Consider the following 22077-nt stretch of genomic DNA (forward strand, 5'->3'; position numbering starts at 1 on the left):
GGCTCAAAACAGGGTGGCCCTGTCATGGGCCTCTTTGGCAGCCCTTCTAGGGTCACCCTGGCGGGTGGCCAGGCAGCCTGGAGCTCCTGAGGAAGGCAGGGGGCAAGGCCTTCGTGGTCGCCTGGCAAACCACCCGGAAAAGGAAGGGGGTGGCAGCAGGGTGCTGCAGGAAGCTCTGGTGAGTGGGGTGAGCCCCAGCAAGCACAAGGGGCCCAGGGGTCCCCGTGGAGTCCTGTGGCTGTGCAAGTCCTGCCCGCCAGGCCGTCTTTGACTGGTGTGGATGGCCCACACAGCCCCACCCTCCCTGTGAAGCCCCAGCCAGGGGTCTGTTAGGGGCAGCTGTGAGCCCCTGAGGCAGTGGGGGGCTCGGCTCCCATGCCACTGGTTCCCTGCTGGGCCTTTCTCCTCTCCAGCCCTCCTGGTCAACAGGTCCCAGAGCTTCCGGAAGCCCCAGGGCAGGGAGTGCCCACCACAGGGTCACCTCCTGGGGCAGCCCCTGCCGTCTGAACTTCAGCTTCCTGGTCCTGTTTCCCAAGGACACAGGAGTCCAGGCAGATGAGATAAAGGCTGACTCAGTATGGAGCGCCCAGGCCGCACCCTGCCTGCTTCCCGCCCCATGCCCCAGGGCCAGCCTGGGGGAACAGGCTCCACCTCCTGCTTCCCCCTCCGGAGGCGTCCGACCAGCGCCAGTCCCCTTCCTTGGTGCACAGGGTCTGCTGGGGTCCCTGTCCCTGTCCATGTCCATGTCCCGGGGTGCAGGGTCTGCTGGGGTCCCTGTCCCTGTCCATGTCCATGTCCTGGGGTGCAGGGTCTGCTGAGGTCCCTGTCCCTGTCCCGGGGTGAGGGTCTGCTGGGGTCCCTGTCCCTGTCCCGGGGTGCAGGGTCTGCTGAGGTCCCTGTCCCTGTCCCAGGGTGCAGGGTCTGCTGGAGTCGGGGTGCAGGGTGCTGAGTGCGAGGCGCGGGGCGAGGGGAGGGGTCCGAGCGCGCTCGCCCCGCCCACCGACAGACTCCGCCCACTGGGTCCCGCCCCTCCGGTTGCTAGGGGAAGTGACGTCACAGCGCAATGGCGGCGGCTCCTTCAGGCGGCTGAAGGGGGACTTAGGCCCGGAAGATCCGAGTCCATCCGCGGCGGGGAGAGGGCGAGCGGGGCCGGCGGCGGCCGGAGCAGGGGCGGCGGCGCTCGGACTGTCCTCTCCGCCCCGTATTGAGGCGCTGGGAGCGGCGGGCGGCCGGAAAGCGATGGTGAAAGCGGGGCCGTGAGGGCGGAGCCGGAGCCGACCCGCAGCGGCGCCGCCTCCGGAGCGCAGACCCAGGAAGCGGCCGGGCGGGCACGGGCAGCGGGCGGCCGCCATGGAGCTGAGGGTCGGGAACCGGTACCGGCTGGGCCGCAAGATCGGCAGCGGCTCCTTCGGAGACATCTATCTCGGTGAGGCCCGCGGCCGCCGGGGACCCCGAGGCCAACGGCCGCTCGGCGGGCGGGGTGGGTCGGCCGGAGGGGCAGGTGGGCCTGGCCGGGCGGGACAGGCCGGGGGGCCGGAGGGGCAGGTGGGCCGCAGGACAGGCCGGGGGGCCGGAGGGGCAGGTGGGCCGCAGGACAGGACGAGGGGGGCAGTGGGCAGGACGGGGGCAGCAGGGCCTGGCCGGGCAGGGCAGGACAGGACGCGGGGCAGCAGGCAGGATGTGGGCAGCACAGGGGCAGTGGAACTGGGCCTGGAAGCGGGCAGGCGGCTTGGTGAACAAAGGCCGTGGCCCTGCTCTTGGCGCCAGGGTCCCTGGTGTCCCCGTCTCGGGTGGGTGTTCAGGACGACCAGCATGGAGCTGGAGGTGGTGTGCCCCTCCTGGAGGGCCTGCGGGGTTCCCTGTGCTCTTGCCGGGGCCCCACTGTGGGCGCCTGGAGGTGGCCGAGCACCGGGTCGGGGTTCAGGCACAGAAGGTTCCTGGGTGCCTTGGCTGGTGGGGGGCTGGCTGCAGTGTGTCCCCGGTGACTTCCTGCTCCGGCCTGGGTCTCCTGGGCCCCCCAGGCTCCGCTGAGTAACATGTTCTCGGATGCCTTTGAAATGCTTGTCTTGGGTCGCCTGCCAGCATGGCCGCAAATTGGTCCCTGGCAGCTGGCCCTGGGAGCCGCCCGTGCCCAGCACCCCGCCGGCCCTGGATGGGGAGGCCTGCACTCTGCTCTGCTTCCCCCTGTGCTGGAGGCTGAGGGGTCGTGACCTCGCCTTAAGGTGGGCCCATGCTGCGAGCACCCTGAGTTTCCAGGTGTGCTCAGCCGGAGGGCGGGGTGGGGGCAGCATCCTGCCTCTTGCCAGTGTCTGGCCTTCAGAGAGTGGCCCTGCTCGGCTTGGGCTGCCAAGAACTTGAGCTCAGGCTCTCGCCCTAAGTATGCCACATGGGAAGGGCGTGGCGGGCCACTTGCCTGCAGTGGGCAGGTGTGTGTGTGTCGCCTGCAGTGGGCCGGTGCCTGGCCTTTGACCTTTTAGAATAGCTGGTGCTGTTCAGTGTGGACAGGTGTGGACGGGGTCAGCTGCTGATGTCTGAGCTGAACGCCAGAGGCGCGGGGCAGCTGGGCCTCTGTCCCCTCCCAGGCCATCCTGCAGGCATCTGTCCTTCACCCGTCCCTGGGTGGGCGTTCACTGTGGTCTCCCCAGATGGTGCGCCCTGCCCTCTGTGGGGCTGCGCGACCCGTGTCTGCCCCATGAGGTGACCTTTGCCCAGCTGTGCAGAGACGGCTTCCTCCTGGCTGGCCGTGGGAGGGGCCCGGCTTGTGTGTCGGCCTCGGGTTCCTGGAACTGACCCTCTGCCTCCCGTGTGCACCGGGTGGGGCCGCTGGGGGAGACCTCGCCGAGCTGCCCCTGCCCTGTGGTGGGACCCACCAGCTGCTGAGAACCCCTCTGGGGTGAGGAGGGTGTGAGTGGCACCAGGTGCCATCTGGCTGCTCCCGGGCTGGGTGCTGTTGAAGGGAGGCTGTGCAGAGCTGCAGGCCAGCGAGTCGGAGTTCTGCTGCTGGACCTGGGGGAGGCTGTAGCCCATGTGACACCCAGCACCCGGCTCTGCTGCTGGCCCAGGGGCAGACACTGTCCTCACATGTGCTGGACAGCCCGCCCTCCTGTGGGGCCCTGGGAAAGGCTGATGGTGGCCCGGTCACGGCCTGGTGGGGTAGGTGGGACTCTGGGTGCCAGAGCCGAGCTGGCACCATTGTGGGCTCCTCGCTGTCCTCACAGTGGACCTCGGCTGCCAGCAGCCTTACCCCTGCGGGTCATGCTGCCCCTCTCGGGGCCCAAGGGAGCTGCTGACGGAGGAGAGATGATCCCTGCTCCTGGGGATGGGGCCGCAGGGCGAAGCCATCCCTGCTTGTGTAGGGCTGCGGCCAGGGCCCAGGCTTGCCGCAAGGGCTGTGTACACACCTGCTCCTGGCTTGTGCCCTGGCTAGTGGGGCACGGGAGCGCCCAGGGATGTAGGGAGAAACCCCTCCCTGCAGGCTCCTTGGCCTGCACTGTGGTCTGTGCACAGTTCTGTCTGGGCTGCTTGGGCCTCAGTGAATACTTCCGGGAATACCAGCACTCCTGGGGGCTCAGAGGGACCTGCGGGAGAGAGATCAGGCCTGGCACGGCCACCACGGAGGGACCCGGACACCATCCAGCGATGACTGCTGTGTCACCTACATGCCCGGCTCTGAGGAGAGAGTCCACTTCTGCCTTGAGAAAGATTCACTTTGATTTGAGACAGTTCTCAGCCACCGGGTCACTCCCCAGGTACCTGCAGTAGTGGGGCTGGCCAAGGGCCTGGAGCCAGCAGCCCAGGCTGCCCTGCTGGTGGCAGGACCCAGCAGTCAGCTGGCACTGGTGCTGGCTGGAAGCGGGGCTTGAGCCTGCCATTGCAGCGTGTGATGGAAGGCTTCTGCGTGGCACCGTGCCCGCCGGGCAGACGTGCTCCAAGCCCCTTCTGCTCTAGCTCACGGAGCCGCCGGGCTCTGAGGGGTGTTGGGGGTGTGGGCTTCTGGCTGAGAAAGTGCGAGTAGGGGCGTCTGTCTGCAGGAATCCGTCTGGCGCCCTGGGCTGTTGTGTCCTGGGTGCCGTGGCGTGGCTCAGCACTGAGGCACATGGTTTTCTTTTGTTGTCCAGGCACGGACATCGCTGCAGGAGAGGAAGTGGCCATCAAACTGGAGTGTGTCAAAACCAAGCACCCGCAGCTGCACATTGAGAGCAAGATCTACAAGATGATGCAGGGTGGAGGTGGGTCCCTAACCGCGGAGGAGAAGGCCAGGGGCGCGTCGCTGGGGAGAGAGGCAAGGGCGTGGCCAGGCTCTGAGGTGACCTTCCTGGTCACTGCTGCTCCTCCTCCCCCAGGGCCTTGGAGAGCGCAGACGGCGCCACTGCACCCTGTCCTCACTGCCTTAGGGTGGAAGGGAACCTGTCCTGGCTGGTCGGAGTTCCCACCGGGCTTTGTGCACAAGAGGGGAGAGGAACTGGTTGGAGCTGCCAGTGGGTGGCAGGCTGGGCTTGCCTGGGAGAGGGCCGCGCACACCGCCGCATGGAGGATCCTGTCGCCGTGGTGACCAGCTCAACCCGGGAGGGGTGCAGAGCACTGCCCGAGTAGCTGTCCTGTGGTAGAGGCTGTGAGGGGCCACAGGAGGTCCCGGGAAGGTGGCGGCTGAGACTGGCCCAGGTGCTGAGCACCTGCTGGTTCTGGCCCAGCCCGGCTCTGGCTGGCGGCCACTTGGAAGTCAGGAGGATGAAGACAGACAGCTTTTCTCACCCTGCCTTGCAAACACGTACACAGGAGCTGTGGGACAAAAGACACCAGGGAGCGGAGGGGAGCAGAGACCCTCAGCCCAGATGGCTGGCTGGCCAGTGTGGGCGGGGACCCCTGCTGTGGCCCCGGCGGGGCCTCCTTGCTCCGTGGCAGAGTGGCTCTCTGTCAGTGTAAACAGTCGCCTGCTCCCCTCTGCTGGGGCAGGGGCATGCTCAGGGAAGCTCCTGGAAGACTGCAGGGAGTGGACGGGCGGGCGGGCGGCCCCGGAGCCCTGTGCCTGCGTGTGTCCTCTAGGGGGCCTCGTAGATGGTGACGTCCTGCTGTGCCAGGGGAACCCAGTCCCACCCCGGGCACGGGGTTCTGACACGCTCTGCCCGTGACAAGGCCTCCTGGGTGGCACTGAGTGGCCAAGGTGTGTCTGATGGGGACTGTGGCACAGGTCTGCCCCAGTTGTCCCCACCTGTCCACAGTCCTCCTGGGCACAAGGTTCAAGTCTGGTTATTGGGACAGAGTAGCCACCAGGCAGGATCCCAGGACTGCTTACCTGCTGGTGAGAACCCTGCCATGGGTGCAGGCACTTCTGCCCGGCGCAGGAGAGCGGGCGGCACACTGACAGCGCAGCCCAGCAGCAGCCTGCCCTTGCTGGCTTTTGCATCTCCCAGTCCCCCTGCTGTGCTGGACTGCAGACCTGGTAGGGGCAGTGACGCTCACGGCAAGGCCGAGTTTGGAGCCCTGCCTGCTGCACACAGGACCTGGTCTCCAGCTGCTGCACGTGTCCTACCTGGGGCCCTCGGGCGTGGGTAACGGTGGGCCTGGTGTCACGAGGGTCTCCTCGCCAGGTGCTCTGCACAGCATGACCCAGCGCCGGGGAGGGGACACCGCCTGGCTAGTGGGGTGCTGTAGGTGAGTCACACTCTGGTTCCTGGAGCGTGGCTTTCGGGGTCACTGTGTGCGTGCCGCGATCCCCAGTCTGCCTCTCCACCTCGTGGGCTGCAGCTGGCTGGCCAGCTCTGTACAGCGTGCCCTCCATGCCACCGCTGCGTCTCGGTCTCGGTGGGGTATTGGGAAAACAGGAAAGAAAACTCAGGGAAAGTGGACTTAGCCACGGGAGCCACAGGCAAGTTAAAAAATGATTTTTTTTTAAAAGTTCAGTTTATCTGAAAAGTGGCCGTGGGCAAGGGTTCTGTCTGATTGTCCACTCCCGGAATGTCCAGAAAATCTGGCTCCTGCCTGTCCAGGCTGACGCTAGGGGCCCAAGCTGCGTCTGACTCTGCCGTGGGTGGCAGGCCTCACGAGGCGCTGTAACAGCACCTGACTCCTGTCGTCGAGGTAGGAAGTTGACTTAAAGGTCACTTTAAAAATATGGTTAAGAAATTATTTACTTATTTATTTATTTGAGATAGATGGTCCAGTGAGTCACTCCCAAAATTCCAGTGTCAGCTGGAGCAGAGCTAAACCTCAGCCGTCTCCGTTGCCTGCCCGGGCCTGCGTGGGCAAGGGGCTGCAGGCAGGAGCTAGGCCAAGGTTCACTGTCCAAGGCTGGGCCAGCTGGGGCCAGAAGGCACAGACTCCATCAGGGTCTCCCACGTGGATGGCGGGAGGCAGGTGCCTGAACCACCCCCGTGTGAGACGTCGGGGTCCAGGCAGCAGTGGGTCTGCTGTGGGCTTTTGCGAGACGAGACATGGTAAGGTTTTCCGTCTGCAGCCACAGGTTCACTCCCCGTTAGCCACGTTGCCCGGAGCTGAGCTGACCCAGAGCCAGAAGTTTGTTCTGGGTCTCCCACACGTGCAGGGTCCTAAGGCCTTGGGCCAGTCTCTACCGCCTTCCCAGGTAGGAGGTGGGGCTGCTGGGACACAACCTGGCACCCACTGGGGCGCATGAAGGCGGAGGGCTGGTGAAGGGACGGGCAGCCACACCCATTCTGCAGCTTGCTCAGTGACGGCACAGTGATCGCTGAGTCACCAGGGCCTCTGCGGGACAGGGACTCTGACTCGTGCAGTTAGATAAGGTGTGGCCTGCCCCCAGAAGGGGCCTGGGACAGCTGTGGGCAGACCTGGGCACCTCCCACACAGAGGAGCGGCTCACTTCCCGTGGGTGAGTGGCAGAGCCGCCAGCCGGGCACGCGGGCTGCCCCTGTGTGGCCGTGTCGCGCCACTGCTGTGCTTGCTGTCTGGGTCCTCTGGGTGGCCTGGACGCTGCCTCGCACGGCTCCCGCTGTGTAGATCCCACAGGACACGCAGTAGATCTGACCTGCCTTTCAGAGTGGAACTGTGAAAGACGGAAGGCGTGTTTGTCATTTGGAAGACCGGAAAAGGGGCATCTCATACCCACAACAGCCAGGCTAGACCAGGCCAGGGTGGGGAGCCTGGGACTGCTGCTATTCCTCGTGAGTGCAGGGTCCCGAGGCCTTGGGCCGTCCTCTGCTTTCCCAGGCCGCAGGCAGGGAGCTGGATGGGAAGCCGAGCTGTCAGGACACGACCTGGTGTCCAGTGGAAAGTCCTGCTGGTCTCACCCCTGTGCCTGGTTGCCGACCGATAGCGTGTGGGTGTTTATTTGAAAGTCGGAAGCACCCTGGTTCACTCCGTGAGGGGCCGCAGTGGCTGGGCCGGCCATGCTGAGGCCAGGAGCCCGGGGCTCCCCGCAGTGCCTCACGCGGGCGGCAGTACTGCGGGTGTTTTTGCTGCCTTCCTAGGAGCTGCTGCTCCTGTGGACGGGGTGTAGCCCGTTGTGCTGCGACACTGGCCCCTGCAGTGACCTCATGGGCCTTCATCCTCCTGTAGCATTTGGGGACTCTGCTGCTCGTGACTGGACACTGCCTTAGTCCCCAGTGACTGGCCCTGTGGTGAAACGACAGGAGACGGGCGTCGGACACTGGGCTTTGTCAGGGTGGACGTGGGCTGCTTCAGGACATAGCCTGGTAAGGCACCGCCACCGGCGCCCTGGCCTGTGTCCCGCCCGCTCTGCTGGAAGGCAGCCAGTTAGGGCCCCGCCACAGGTGGGAGAGCCCCGGATGTGCCTGTACGTGCCTGGCCATCTGGGAAGGGACCAGCAGATGGACGGTCTGTCCCTGCCTCCTGCGTGCCACTCTGCCTTTCAGTTAAGTGTTTTTTTTTTTTTTTTTTTTTTAAGATTTGTTTATTTTATTACAAAGTCAGATATACAGAGAGGAGGAGAGACAGAGAGGAAGATCTTCCATCCGATGATTCACTCCCCAAGTGAGCCGCAATGGCCAGCGTGCGCCGATCCGAAGCCGGGAACCAGGAACCTCTTCCAGGTCTCCCACATGGGTGCAGGGTCCCAAAGCATTGGGCCGTCCTCGACTGCTTTCCCAGGCCACAAGCAGAGAGCTGGATGGGAAGTGGAGCTGCCGGGATTAGAACCGGCGCCCATATGGGATCCCAGGGTGTTCAAGGCGAGGACTTTAGCCACTAGGCCATGCCGCCGGGCCCAGTTTCTTAAAAGAAGGAAAAAAAGCATCTCTCTGACTCTGAGCTGAGGAAGCATGTTTTAAAAGATTTATTTATGGATTGGAAGGTAGGGAGGCAGACATATTTCCTGGGTCACTCCACAGATGTGTCCTACAGCCAGGGCCAGGCCAGGACAAGATCAGGAGCTGGACATGGCGTCTGCATTCCCGCCAGGGCCTGGGCTCAGCCTCTGCCGTTTCCCCGGGCACACTGGCCGGAAGCTGTGTTGGAGCACCGAGAGGTGGGGACTCCGACCAGCCATCCGGGGCGGGTACAGGTGACCCAGGCGGTAGCTGAACTCACTGCCCGGAGGTGAGCACGTGTGCTGAAATGTCAGGTGTTCTGTGCTGGTACCAGAATCTGCTGCAGGGCGTAAAGATGCACGCGGCGTGTGTCCCACGGAGAATGGTGCGTGTGCAGCATGCTGTGGAACTGGGTCCCTGTGCTGTGAGAGTGCCACTGCTCCGGTCCCCACTGGCCCTGGGAACGGGGCTGGGCTTCCCAACCAGGGCCCCCGCGTGGTGGCAGGGCCCTGGTGCTGCCTCCCTGGAGCTTGGAAGCAGAGCCAGGGTTCCAGCCAGGCCCCGTCTGCCCACACGGATGGGACGTGGTGTGCGGCTCTGCCTCCCTCCACACTCCCAGCCGTAGTCTGTCCCATCAGCTCTGTGTGCGCTGCGTCACAGACAGCTCTAAAGAAGGGCTGGGCTGGCTTCGCTTCGCTTCTTTTTTGTTTTGTCTTGTCTTGTCTTTTTATTTTCTTTTCCTTTCCTTTCCTTTCTTTCTCTGTGTTTTTATTTATTTAGTTTTTGTTTTCTTTAAGGTTTCCTTGCTTATTTATTTGAAATGCAGTTAGACACAGATGTCTTGCCTCTACTGGTTCATTCCACAAGTAACTAACTGCCATGGCTGCAGCCTGGCACTCCCCTTCCGGGGCCTTCTCCACTGCCCTCCCAGGGGCACTGTCTGGGGGCCAGTGGGATAGGGGGTGGGCTTCCCGCAGCTCTGGGAGCAGCTCCACCACAGGCAGAGCAGACGGCCTGGCTCTCTGACCTTCCTGCCTGCCGGCCCCTGAGCGCTGGGCAAGGCTGGCCGGCCCTGGGAGCTGGGCTGACGTGTTGTGCTTTTTCCCTATCCAGTGGGCATCCCCACAATCAGGTGGTGCGGCGCTGAGGGTGACTACAACGTCATGGTCATGGAACTGCTGGGGCCCAGCCTGGAGGACCTCTTCAACTTCTGCTCCAGAAAGTTCAGCCTTAAGACCGTCCTGCTGCTGGCTGACCAGATGGTACGAGCAGGTCTCCCGGGTGGCCCCCCTTGCAGGGGCCTCTGGACGGGGGGCACAGACCCCGCCTGTGCAGACCAGCACGTGTCCACTCCTGTAAGAGCTTCTGAGAGGACGTAGCTGAAACCTGAGAAATACTGGGGGGGGGGGTCACTCTTGTCCATCCTGGGGCCGCCGAGGGCTGGGGAGCCCCCTGCACTGTGGGTCTCACTGCTGCTGGGGCTTCCGGCCTTGCAGATCAGCCGCATTGAGTACATCCACTCCAAGAACTTCATCCACCGAGATGTGAAGCCTGACAACTTCCTCATGGGGCTGGGCAAGAAGGGCAACCTGGTCTACATCATTGACTTTGGATTGGCCAAGAAGTACCGGGACGCCCGGACCCACCAGCACATCCCCTACCGCGAAAACAAGAACCTCACCGGCACCGCGCGGTACGCCTCCATCAACACCCACCTTGGCATCGGTGAGCCTGTGCGGGGGTGGGCGGGCAGGTGGCCCTTCTGGCGTGGGTGAGCCCTGCGCGGGGCGTGGGCGGGTGGGCAGGAGGCCCTTCTGGCGTGGGTGAGCCCTGCGTGGGGGTCACCGGCTCCAGGGGCACTGAGGCCTGGCTGGTGGGTGGGAGGCCTTTCTGGCGTTGGGGTGGCCGCACACAGCTGACATGTATGCTTTCCCTTTTCTTTCTAGAACAATCTCGGAGGGATGACTTGGAGTCCCTGGGCTACGTGCTCATGTACTTCAACCTGGGCTCTCTGCCCTGGCAGGGGCTGAAGGCGGCCACCAAGAGACAGAAGTACGAGCGGATCAGCGAGAAGAAGATGTCCACGCCCATCGAAGTGCTGTGCAAAGGCTACCCCTGTGAGTGGGCCCGAGGCCGGGCAGAGCACCTGCAGGGCTGTGCACCTGGGGGCTGGCCCCCGGAGGCAGGGCTGGCGTGGCCACCTTGCAGGCTGGCTGCCGAAGGGCAGCTCTGGGCTGGGGCTGTCTGCAGTGAGTGGGCCTCCAGCTTGGTCAGAGGGCACTGTGCGGTTTGCCGTCGGGGCTGGCCCGGTGTGGGAGCAGGGGCGGCGGGACGGGGGCTGACCGTGGCCCTGTGCCTGTCCTGCAGCGGAGTTTGCCACCTACCTGAACTTCTGCCGCTCCCTGCGCTTTGACGACAAGCCCGACTACTCGTACCTACGGCAGCTCTTCCGGAACCTCTTCCACCGCCAGGGCTTCTCCTACGACTACGTGTTCGACTGGAACATGCTCAAGTTTGTGAGTGTAGCCGCCGCTGCAGGGGCTTGCTTGGGGCTGGGGGGCGGGCAGGGCTGCTGGAGCAGCCATGAGCTGTGCCTGTGGCCTGGCCCTGGGGTGAGCTGGTGCCACGTGTCTCTGGGAAGTGTGGAGATGAAGGGGCCCCGGTCTCTGGCTCCGCCCCGGCTGCTGAGCCGTGGAAGCAGGGACAACGGAACAGTGACAGTCTTTTCTGCCATGCTTTTCAAATAAAAATGAGTTTAAAAAAAAAACAACAACGACGAACAACTTTGTTTTCACAGATTGATTTATTTGGAAGGCAGAGAGGGCGATAGGCCGGCCTTGGCTTAGGGTCGGGCCAGCCGAAGCTGAGCGCCCAGAACTTTGCCTGGGTCCCTGACGTGGCGCCGTGTTGTGCACTCGCAGGCTCATGGGCAGGCAGCTGGGTTGGCAGTGTAGCAGCTGGGACCGCACTCAGATGCTGCTGTGCCAGCTCACCCAGCTGCATGGCAGTGCCAGCCCTTACTGCACGTTTATGGAAGGGGCCTGTGCTGTGGCTTTGCCGACATACTGTGTGGGGTTGGTCTCTTTTGCTCCTGGGGAAGCTGGGGGTGGGCCCCCACTACCCTGGCAGAGAGCTCTGCTGCCGCCTGCCCGGGGCTGGCCGTCCCACCCCTCTCAGAGCGACTCTGACTATCAGAGCGTATCTTTTAAAAAACCTTAAATACCCCAGAACACAAGGTGGGGTTGTCTGCCCACTAGCCTGACTGCTGTGCCACTAGCGTCCACACCACGTGGCTGGATCCTGTGGCCGCCCCATGGATCCTGCAGCCCACGCCAGTGGCGGTCCCGTGTGCGGCCACTCGGCCAGCAGCAGTGCCGGGCTCACCTCGTGGCCTTCCCTAGGGTGCGAGCCGGGCTGCCGACGATGCGGAGCGGGAACGCCGGGACCGAGAGGAACGTCTGAGACACTCGCGTAACCCAGCCACCCGCGGCCTGCCTTCCACGGCCTCTGGCCGCCTGCGGGGGACCCAGGAGGTGGCGCCTCCAACTCCCCTCACCCCTACCTCACACACGGGTGAGTGCACCCGATGCCGTGCCCGCCTCCCTCTGCTGGCCCCTCGGGTGGGAGCCAGCAGTCACCCCGGCCGTCCTCCCGCAGCCAACACCTCTCCACGGCCTGTCTCCGGCATGGAGCGAGAGCGGAAAGTGAGCATGCGGCTGCACCGCGGCGCCCCGGTCAACATCTCCTCCTCAGACCTCACGGGCCGGCAGGACACCTCGCGCATGTCCACCTCACAGGTGCGTGTCAGCGCTGTGGCCGGCAAAGCGTGGGGCAGGCCACTGGAAGGGCCTGCTCCTGGCGGGCACCGCAGTTGTCTGTGCGTGTCGGAGCCAGGCTTGGGGTCTCCCTGCCGCTGCCCTGCTGCCTGCAAATGGCGCCTGCCCGCCCTCCCGTCCAGGGCTAGTGTGGGCACAGCAGCTGGGGTCCCTGCTTCGTGTGGCCTTGTCTGTCGTCTGCGCCGTGCGGAGGCCGCGTGGTGTGGAAGATCTTCCGTCCCAATTCACTCCCCAAGCGGCCACAACACCTGGAGCTGAGCTGATCCGAAGCCAGGAGTCGGGAGCCTCTTCCGGGTCTCCCACGCGGGTGCAGGGTGTCAAGGCCTTGGGCCATCCTTGACTGCTTGCCCAGGCCACAGGCAGGGAGCTGGATGGGAAGTGGGGCTGCCGGGACATGAACTGTTGCCCGTATTGGATCCTGGTACGTGCAGTGCGAGGACTTTAGCTGCTCGGCTACCGTGCCGGGCCCAGGCCACTTGTCTTAGTGACTTCCCTTGAGGTTCCTGATGTACTAGATAATGTTGCCGCAGGTGAGCTGTTTCCTGTGCTCACTGTCTGAAGAGGCCGAGGAGGTGTGGGGATGGCACCGGGTGCCTCCTGCAGGACGGGGTCTCCAGGGCACAGGAAAGAGCCCACAGCCCTGATCGGGGCTCCTTGAGCAGCATCTGGTGTTGGGCTTCTGGGGAGGTGCTTCAGCAGGCCCAGCCCCTCATGGCTGCACCAGGAGTCATCCCTGGTGACTGGCTTGGGGTCGTGTTCTGTGTGCTTTCTCGGCTTCCGTTTCTGTGTGGAGGAGGCCGTGTGGCTCTTGGAGGAGTGTGCTTGGGGCGCGTCCTCCGCGTGGGGCAGCCCCTCTCCGCAGTGCGCCCCTTCCCTGACACAGCGCACACTCTGTGGCGACACGGGGTGCGCCAGCCCCGCCAGCCCCTGCACTCTCGTCGGGACCCCGTCCTTGTCGGGGCGTCCAGCACTAGGCCCGTCAAGGGGCCGCGAGGCCCGCCTCCCGCGTCTGGGCCGGCAGCCCGTCGGCTCTTCTGTCCATTGTCTGCGCACCCGTCAACTTGCTGCTGCTCTGGGTGGCGCACTTGGGCTGCCCCGCCTGGAAGCCTTGCTGAGGCCTGGTTGCGGGGCACCCGCTGCTGCTCTGTGGGCCCGCCCGAGGCCAGCTGCCGGCAGGGTGGGTGCGGTCACCAACAGCTGTCTCTTCCCACCTCAGAATAGCATTCCTTTCGAACACCACGGCAAGTAGCTGCTCGGCTCCCATCGGAAGGCAGCACTGGGTGAGTGCTCCCAGCAGGCAGCGGGGGGTGGGCGCCCCGCACCCACCTGTGGCTGCATGCCAGGTGCCGGCGGTGGTGTGCGGCTTCTTGCGCTTGTTCTCCTGGCGTGGGCTCGAGCGTCCACCCGGCCTCCGCGTGCAGGGACCAGGAGCCCTGCTGCTGTGCCCTGGGCCTTCCCGAGCCAGTGCTGCCCTCCCACCCTGGTCCCCTGGCAGAGCCAGTGCCCGTGTGCCAGCATCCTCGGGCCGCTGCTGCCGTGCTCCTCCGCTGGGTGGAGCCTCGCTTGGCGTCGGCGCGGTCTCTGAAGCTCTTGCTGCCTCGGCCTCCTGGGGCCTTGGCCCGTCCTGGCTGCCCGTCCTCTCTTCCTGTTCGCCATTTCTCTCTGTCCTCATTCTGTGGTTCTTTTCAGCCTTGGTCTCTGCCCAGCCATTGCGTCCACACGGCTGTTGTGTGTACTGACCTGCTCAGCTGCGGCCACCTCCTCTCTGCCGTCAGTGCATGGCCGGGCGTCCGCCTTGCACACTTTCTCTCGAGCGCCGCGTGGGCAGGACTGCTCTGTCCCCGAGCCCTCGGCCACGTTCCGGAGGCTCCCTTGCTTGCATGCCTCTTCCGTCTTCTGTCGCTGCTCTGCGGAGCCTGCCTCCCGGCCGCACACGTCCCTCCCAGTGTGGGGACACAGGTGTCCAGGTGGGGCTCCATCCAGCCATTGGTGTGCCCACGCCCCTCACGCTGACCTTGCCCTATTCTCTGGCTCCGACAGATCCCCGGTCGGGTGGCATCCAGTGGTCTGCAGTCTGTCGTGCACCGATGAGAAGGCTCCTTGTTGCTGTGAAGGGCAGACTGTGCATGGCTGATGTCCTCTGTTACCATGGCTGTACTCTGACACGCCCCCGGTCTCGACCGAGGCTGGCACCGGGAGCTCTCCAGGCCACTCACCCAGCCACGCTTGTGGGGGGCACAGAACAGACTAAATGGACAGACTCCAAGGGCCACTCGCCTGGGCCGTGGCAGGCCTCATGGACTGTTACCACAGGGGACCCTGGTGCCATCAGACGTCTCTGAGCCGCCTGGCCCCCCACGGCAACCACCGGTCTTCTACTTGGTTAAGACAGTTTTGTATCATTTTGCTAAAAATTATTGGCTTCAAGCTGTGTAAGAAACCTGTCTTTTTATTGTTTCTTTCCCATCTTTGCGGTCTGAAGAGGTTGACTTTAAAGACTCCATGAAACAAAGCTGTGCCAAGAGCAGACAGGCAGGGGGAGTGCGTGCCGTTGGAGGGTGTGTGTCGTGTGGTGTGTCTGCTGGAAGGCGGCTGCTGTCCGCAGGAGTCCCGTCACCTGTACGTCTGTGCGTCCCAGTGCCGTTGCCGCCGAGCGTCCACCACCAGAGGCGTGGGCGGGCAGTGCCACCTATGTGTTGACCCCGATGGGGAAGGCAGGAGGCCACGGTCCTGGCGCAGGTCCTCGGGCGCTGAGGAGCAGGGAAGGCCCACCAGGCAGAAGTGGCTTCTGCCCACAGGCCCCGCTCCCAGTTTGCCATGATGGGCAAGCCAGATGCTCTGGGGGGCCAGTGGGCAGCAGGCATGTGTAAGGGTTAGCAGAATTGTGTGGCGTCCAGAGCTGCGGCTGCTGCCCACTATAGCCTGGCCTGCTGCATGTGGCTTTGGGGTAGGGGCCTTGACCAGTGGGAGAGGCACGAGGCTGCCTTCCCCACCCCCTGCAGTCAGGCCAGGACTCCTACCCGTGTCCAGCCAGCCACACGTGGGAGTGTAGTTAGGCCGTCCGCCTGCGTGTTGGTGACTGGTGTCTGAGCTGTTTTACTACCACTGTATCTGTGTACCTTAACAACTGTGTAAATAATAAATTCATAATGACTTGTACCTTTCTTCCGTGCCCCTCCTGTGGTCTTCATTGCCTTGGTGCCTTGCTGCGCCCCTCAGCCAGCCTGTGGCCCGTGCTGGGGAGGGCTCCCTCCGTAGGCCCACGGCCGGGTCTTGGCGAGTCGGGGACCCTGTTGCCTGGGCGGCACAGTTGCCAGGAGGTGAAGTCTGTACTGCGTACTTTGGGCCAGTGCTGTCGAGGTGCTAGGGCCGAGGCCAGAGCCATGCTGGGCAGGAGCCGTGGCTGACCCCCACACAGGCTTGTCCTCACTCCACCAGGGGCCTTGAACCCCCTCCTGCTCTGACTGGGGCCGCCTGGCTACTTCACTGGTCACTGCAGCTGCGGCACCTTGCCCATCCTGGTTTGCCTGGATGACTGCGTGTTCTGGGGCACGTCTGTGTCTGGGGGGGAGTGTGAATGTGCTGCGGGAGCAGCCCTGTTCCCTGGTGCAGCTGCAGCTGCCCACCCTACTGCACATGCCTGACCATCTCTGACTGCAGGGGTGGGGTGAGTGAGCACCAGGACCCTGTTCATGTCCACCCTGGGACACCTAGGTATGCAGCCTCAGAGAAGTCTGTGCACCTGGCCTGTGCCTCCCTCCAGCTGCCCACTCCAGCCCCCTTCCTTGGCCACAGCCGGGCCCCCTGTGGGTTGTCCGCAGAGCCGCAGTGAGGTCAGCAGACCAGGCAGTTGCCTGGTGTGTCCGAGGCCCTGGGCCCCATGGCCAGGCAGAGTAGAGGGAGAGGGGCCTGCGGCGGGAGGCAGGGCTGCGACGAGGGCTCTCCTTGCTTTTCCTTGCAGAGGAGCAGGGATGTGGCGTCTCTCCGGCTGCATACGGCCCGCCAGGGTGCCCGCTGCCGTCCCCAGCGCTCCCGACGCACCAGCTACTGAGGCAGCCCCAGGGCAGGCCAAGTGCTAAGCATGGACTGGACGGAGTGGGACAGGGAGCAGAGGCCAGCCCTGGCCGCTGTCCACACAGGGCAGACCTGCTGGCTGACCAGAGCACAAATAAACGGAAGCCAGGGAACCCTGCGTCCCAGCCATCAGTGGTAAGCACAGGATGTGGGCCGGCCGACGCACGCTCTGCTCTGTCCCTGCCCTGCCAGCTCCAGTCTCCATGCCCTGGGGATGGCAGAGAATGTTCTGAAATAGGTGGCACTCAGGGAACCCAGGGCGAGGGCTGACAGAGGGAGATGGGGCGAAAGACCACAGGGCTCCCGGGAAGCGCCCTCACGGGCCGGTCCCACCCGGGTTTATTGCACAGGTCCCAAGAACCCCCCGACCAGAGCCGTGTGGGTTCCTGGGTCCCTCGACGGCCAGCACGCATGGTCAGCTCGTAACCCGCAGCTTGGCTCCACCACAGATGCTCTCCGGAACAACACGGCCCTGCCCCGCCACCTCCCCCGCAAGCCCATCAGGGTGACCGTTGACCGGACGGCAGCGAGCACTGCCCAAGGGGGCGCTCACACGCTGGTTTCCGGGGTGTGCACCACCTCCCCGTTCTGCTCGGGCTCCGCCTTGAGGAAGTGCTCCACTTCCCGCGCGTCCACCCCCATCTCCTCCGGGGGCTTGTGGGGCTTCTCGGGGGCCGCCCCGGGTTGGGGGGCCTCAGGTTGCTTCTTGATGCAGAAGAAGTTGCCCAGGAGCAGCACCAGCGAAGAGCACAGCACCTCGGCCCCCGCCAGGATGAACACGTACTGGTAGACGTGTGTCGCGTCCAGCAGCTTGCCTGCAACGAGCCCGGGTCACCAGCTGACACCTCCCGGCCCGGGGCACAGGCTGTCCCAGAAGGCTGCAGCCTCGGCGGCAACCCACTGCCCGGCTCCCTCGAGGCCCCGGCCCACTGGGGAGGAGCCCGAGGCACCAGGGACCAAAGCACTGTGCTCATGGCCACACAGCCAACCCCTGGGCAGGCTTGCCCTGGCTCGCTGCCCGGTGGGGGCTGGCAGAGCTGTGGGCCTCCTCTCGGGGTCACTCACCTCCAGACGGGGGCCCGATGAGCACGGCCACGGCCTCCAGCAGCAGCACCAGGCCGAGGGCGCTGGAGAACTTGTGGGTGCCCACGATGGCCATGAGCACCTCGAACTGCAGGGCCCCCACCATGCCGTAGGAGATGCCGAAGAAGACGCAGAAGACCACGAGGCCGCCGTAGTCGCTGGCAGTGGAGCCCGTGAGGTCGGTGAAGCCGTTGAAGAACATCGCGAAGCTGAAGAGGTAGACGGAGTAGGGCCGCACCCGGTGGAGCCCGGTGACAAAGCCAGCCGCGGGCCGCGCAAAGATGTCGATGAAGCCCAGGATGGTGAGCAGGAAGGCGGCCTGCGTGTCGGGCACGCCCAGGTCCTTGGCATAGCTCACCACGAACACGGGCGGCACAAAGAGCCCCAGGACCATGATGGAGGCGGCCAGCGCGTAGATGATGAAGCCACGGTCCCGGAAGACACTGAGATCCAGCAGGCGCCGGGCCGGCCGCTGTGGCCCCGAACCCCTGGCCGCCGGGGGCGCCCCGAGCGGCCGCATGAGGGCAGCGCACACACAGCAGTTGAGCAGGAGGCCGCCCAGGATGAGGAAGCCACCGCGCCAGCCGTAGTGGTGCTGCAGCAACTGGCCCAGGGGCGACAGGGCACACAGGAAGACGGGGCTGCCCGCCGCCGCCAGCCCGTTGGCGATGGGGCGCCGCTTGCTGAAGTAGCGGTTGAGCATGATGAGCGATGGCTGGAAGTTGAGCGCCAGCCCCAGGCCTGGGAGGGAAGGGCAGCGGTGAGACCCTCGCTGGGAGATGAGTGTCAGGGCGCCCACCCCGCCCATCGGGCCCACTCACCGGTGATAACCCCAGTGGTGAGGTAGACCTGGATGATGCTTTGGCAGAAGGACGCCGCCACCATGCCCAGCGACGCAAACAGGCCTCCCACCAGCATGACCGGCCGGCAGCCGAAGCGGTTCACGCACACGCTGCACAGAGGGCCTGAGGGAAAGGCGGAGGGCCATGGCTGAGGGCACCGCTCTTGGCCTCCCTGCCTCCTGCACACCCAGCCGGCAGGCCGCGGTGCCCGGGGCCCTCACCTGTGCCGTAGAGCATGGCCAACAGGATGGAGGAGATCCAGGCCGTGTCGCTGTAGCCAATCCCGAACTCCCGCATGAGCTCCTTGAAGAAGACGCTGACCGCCTTGGGGAAGGCGTAGGAGAAGCCGGTGATGACAAAACAGCCGAACAGGACGGCCCAGCCCCAGCCCCCGTCAGGGGCCTTGACTCCCGTGGGACCCTCGTCCACCACGGCTCCTCCCATGGCCAGGAGGGCTGGTGTCACAGCACCTGAGGAGGCAGTGGGTGGTCAGGCAGGGGTGGGCTGAAGCCAGGCCCGGCCAGAAGTGGGCCTGCTGTCACTCCCTGCCCCGCTGTGGCTCACAGAACCCATCCCTGGGCATCTAGGGGTGGCATGTGCCAGGCCACTTCCCACTTGCAGCTGGGTCTTGATTGGGTCCTGGTGCCCTTGCGCTGTCTCCCCCAAGGGCAGCAGGGCTCTGCTCGTGTCCATGCTGGCTGTGGGGCCTGAGCCCCCAGGCCATGGCAGGAGGGGGTCCAGGAATCCTTCCCCATGCACCTGATGAGGCCAGTGCAGGCCCCAGGACTACCCCGCACCCCACACAACCACCCCATGCGCCAGGGCAGAGTGCGAGGCGGAGGCCGAATGCCCCCCCCACCAGCCCCCCAGCCCCAAAGGCAGCCCATCATCTCCTGCCAGCTCACCGGGACCACTGCCGAGGCTGTGTGGGAGGACAGGCGGGCGGTGTGGGCAGCCCGGCTAGTTGCCCAGTGCCTGCACCACCCTTCCCTCCCCTTGGGCCGTGGACTTGGGCCTTGGCTCCGCCCCCTGCCCCCAGCTCCGTGACCTGGCTGGGCCACAGGGGTGCCCCCCCAACCAGGTTCCAGGGGTGGCCATGGTGTCTCTGCTTTGAATAAACTGACTAGGCCGGGCAGAACCAGCGGCAGTGGTGGTCCCAGGCCGCACCCATGACCAGCCGGCTGCACCAGCCTCCAGGGCCCTGCCGGCAGGTCCACAGGAGACCAATGGGGTGACTCCTGTGGGGGGCCTGGATGCCTGTCCCCACCCAGCTAGTCATCTGGTCCAGGAACCCTAGGGCCGCCCTGTGCACCCGGGTGGCTGGCCTTTCCGTGACATTTACCCTCCAGGACAGTGTGTGAAGCAGCCCAGAAATAACCCGGCCTCGGCGCCCCGAAAGCTGATCTCCTTTGGGGCGGGGCGGCGCCCACAGGCCTTCCCCAGGACCCTGGCCGGAGTCCTTGGGCTGACCCTCCAGCAGCCGCCCTGGCCGAGCCACCCACAGGCCCCCCAGGCTCCTGCCAGCAGCTTCTCAGGACGCTGGCCTTGGTCCCCCACCCTTACCCAGCTGCCTCGGCTTCTGTGCAGGGGCTCCTGGCCTTGGCTGGCCTGTGGCTCCCCCGGGACGAGCCCTCCCTTCCTGGAGTCCTCGGCTTCACGGGCCCACGTGTCCAGCCAAGGATCAGGTCCCTCCCAGCCCCTGCCTGCTGTGCAGACAGGTCACCACCCAGTAGATGGGCGCTAGACGAGGGTCTACCCAGGCCTGGCTCCCATTCCATGGCCACTGATTCACACAGCCCTCCCGCCTGCCCAGCCCCTGCAGGCCACTCAGAGCTGCAGCCATGGCTGGGACCCCTGCCACCCCTTGGCTGCCGGGCGTTGGAGGACGCCGCCTCCACGAGGCCACTGGAGCCCCTGCTCTGACCCACAGCCTGCCAGCGGCCTGCGCCGGGCTCGGCGGGACCCCGGAGGCACAGGCTGGGGAGGGCCCCCCCCCCCCCGAGCTCCCGGGGCCGCGGGAAGTGGCCAGCAGCCCCCGGGGATGCTCCTCCCGGCCCGGCGGAGGCGAGACGTGGGGGACGTGACCACGCCGAGAGAGGAGCCGCTGCCGTAGTGCCTGGAGTACGCGCCCCTTAGCCCGCTACCGTATTTGTCGCCATCGGCGGGGCCGCCCGTCCTGTCCCGCCGCAGAGGCCGGGGAGCTGTGGTTCACCGCCTGGGGCGTCAGCGCCGGCCCGAGGTGACTCCGGGAAGGCGAGGCCGCACCTCTGTGCCAGGTCATTCACTCGTTCGGGATGCACCCTGCAGGGATGCCTGGGACGCTAGGTGCTGCCCAGAGGAGCGGCCCGCCCAGTCGCGCACCCTGACGGCCGCTCCAGGGTCAACAGGAGGCTGCACGCCGCCTCCCGCGCAGGCGTCCACGCTTCGGGCAGCCAGGGCCCGGAGCCCTCTGGATGGCCGGCTGCACCCAGGGTCACTCCAGGTGACGGGCTGGAGCCCCTGGCCACGCGCCAGGCTCCCTCCAGAGCCCACAGCCAGGGTCTGCCCCCGAAACTGCACCCCCAGCGTGGAGGAATGAGGCTGGGGACCTCAATGAGGCTGGCCCCCCTCCTGCTGCGTACTGGTGAAGCCCCGCACCCTCCACTGTGCCCACCCCAGGGCCCGATTCTGGCCCTCAGACGGACCCCATCCCCATGTGCCCTGGACAGGGAGAGGGGACACTCACCCCTCGGCTGTCCAGACCCCAAGCCCCGTCGGCGCTGGCAGCTCAAACCCCCTCTCCCTTTGGGCTCCGGAGTCCTCCCCGGTGCCACGCGGCTTTGGCACCTCTGAGTGCAGGAGCAGGGGTGCGGGCCGCTGCCTAAGACGCCCGGCGCGCACGTGCGCCCCAATCCCTCAGAGCAGCATCCCCGGCTTCCCCACCAAACACCTCCCCACAGCCACGGGTCCAGCCGTAGACGCCCGGCCGCCCGAGGGCCGCCCGACGGGGCGCAGGGAGCTTCTGGGCACCCGCAGCTCGCGGCGGGACGCGCCTACCTGCAGCCGCTCGCCTGCCTCTGCCGGCTCTGCCGGGTGCCGCGCCGGGGCCACTTGAAGGCTCGGGTCGCTCGCGCCACACGTCCCCCGCGCACGTCACCGCCGCCTGGCGCCGCCCCGACCGCCCCGCCCGGACCCCGCTCGGCAGCCGGAGAGTCGGCTCCCCGACGGCGCGGGCCCCGGCCCGGGGCTGCCGCGCCCAGACCCGCCCGCCTGGGGGCCACGCCGCGGGGCCCTCCCGCCGGCCGGCCGGGCGCGGTGCTCGTCCACGGCCTCCTGCCTGAGTGGCCTCGGAGGGCGGCCTCCAGCCCCTACGCTGCGCCCCTCGGAGGCTAGCGCTCCCCGGGGAGCCTTGTGGGAAGCAGGTTGTTACAGGGGGAGAAAGCAAAGCCCCCGACCCTTCAGCTCAGGCTCAGCCCCAACTGGCCAGTTGTGGGCGCAGCTTGTTCCGGAGCTTCAGCTTCTAGAAGCCTTTTCTACACCCCCTCCCCAAATGGTGCACCCCCCCCAAGGTCGCCAAGGACCAGGCTCAGGACACCCTTTGGGGGGTCTGTGAGAGCCTCCAGCTGCCTCTCCGGGGTCTCTTAACTGCTGTCACAGGCCTCCCACCCTGGGAGAGCCGCCTCCATGCCCCGCACCTGCACTGCTGGGAGCCCTGGGGTGTTGGGAGCTGCTGGTCCAGGCTTGGGCCCCCAAAGCCGCCCTGGGCCACCTGAGCCCCACTCAGGTTCCTGGGTGACCTCCAGCTGCCCCTGCACCCCCCTCCAGTCTGGGGGTGGGGGCAAGGTCAAGGAGAGGCTGGGCAGCTCCACCCAGCTGCCCATCTGCACACCAAGGTGGGGCAGCTTGCGCTCCATCTTCACAAATGGCCCCAGTCCTGGAGAGGCCGCTGCCTGGGGAGCCCCCTTCTCCCCCGCCTCAGCCTGGGCCAGCGCTGTGGGCACCACACTGCTGTGGGCACCACAC

At 65.8% G+C, this 22077-nt stretch overlaps 2 protein-coding genes across 5 annotated transcripts; one reads left to right on the forward strand and one right to left on the reverse strand.

The window, feature by feature from the left end:
• Positions 1-1050: 1050 nt before the first annotated feature.
• Positions 1051-16294, forward strand: CSNK1D (casein kinase 1 delta). 3 transcript variants are annotated; one of them, XM_058675496.1, is made up of 10 exons: positions 1051-1426; positions 4119-4229; positions 9354-9502; positions 9737-9965; positions 10187-10357; positions 10608-10756; positions 11642-11813; positions 11898-12037; positions 13293-13356; positions 14117-14503. In XM_058675496.1, the coding sequence occupies exons 1-9, from the start codon at positions 1351-1353 to the stop codon at positions 13323-13325; spliced, it is 1230 nt and encodes a 409-aa protein (XP_058531479.1). In that variant the 5' UTR covers positions 1051-1350; the 3' UTR covers positions 13326-13356; positions 14117-14503. The 3 variants fall into 3 exon arrangements, with proteins under 3 accessions (XP_058531479.1, XP_058531477.1, XP_058531478.1); XM_058675494.1 differs by lacking the exons at positions 13293-13356; positions 14117-14503 and adding an exon at positions 16038-16294; XM_058675495.1 differs by lacking the exon at positions 13293-13356.
• Positions 16295-16674: 380 nt separating this feature from the next.
• Positions 16675-21166, reverse strand: SLC16A3 (solute carrier family 16 member 3). 2 transcript variants are annotated; one of them, XM_058675493.1, is made up of 5 exons: positions 21112-21166; positions 18297-18545; positions 18055-18198; positions 17216-17974; positions 16675-16965 (listed from the first exon to the last, which is right to left on the reverse strand). In XM_058675493.1, the coding sequence occupies exons 2-5, from the start codon at positions 18517-18519 to the stop codon at positions 16700-16702; spliced, it is 1392 nt and encodes a 463-aa protein (XP_058531476.1). In that variant the 5' UTR covers positions 18520-18545; positions 21112-21166; the 3' UTR covers positions 16675-16699. The 2 variants fall into 2 exon arrangements, with proteins under 2 accessions (XP_058531476.1, XP_058531475.1); XM_058675492.1 differs by lacking the exon at positions 21112-21166 and adding an exon at positions 18981-19109.
• Positions 21167-22077: the final 911 nt, after the last annotated feature.

Source organism: Ochotona princeps, chromosome 17 (assembly GCF_030435755.1).
Source record: "Ochotona princeps isolate mOchPri1 chromosome 17, mOchPri1.hap1, whole genome shotgun sequence".
Taxonomy (NCBI): domain Eukaryota; kingdom Metazoa; phylum Chordata; class Mammalia; order Lagomorpha; family Ochotonidae; genus Ochotona; species Ochotona princeps.

Excerpts from the sequence above, each read along its gene's own strand:
- CSNK1D (XM_058675494.1), top strand. The coding sequence starts at position 1,351 with ATGGAGCTGAGGGTCGGGAACCGGTACCGGCTGGGCCGCAAGATCGGC. Across the intron at positions 10,358-10,607 it reads GCTGTGCAAAGGCTACCCCT|CGGAGTTTGCCACCTACCTG; the intron begins GTGAGTGGGCCC and ends CCTGTCCTGCAG. Across the intron at positions 11,814-11,897 it reads CACCCCTACCTCACACACGG|CCAACACCTCTCCACGGCCT; the intron begins GTGAGTGCACCC and ends GTCCTCCCGCAG.
- SLC16A3 (XM_058675493.1), bottom strand. The coding sequence starts at position 18,519 with ATGGGAGGAGCCGTGGTGGACGAGGGTCCCACGGGAGTCAAGGCCCCT. Across the intron at positions 17,975-18,054 it reads CACCACTGGGGTTATCACCG|GCCTGGGGCTGGCGCTCAAC; the intron begins GTGAGTGGGCCC and ends CTTCCCTCCCAG. Across the intron at positions 16,966-17,215 it reads CATCGGGCCCCCGTCTGGAG|GCAAGCTGCTGGACGCGACA; the intron begins GTGAGTGACCCC and ends GGCTCGTTGCAG.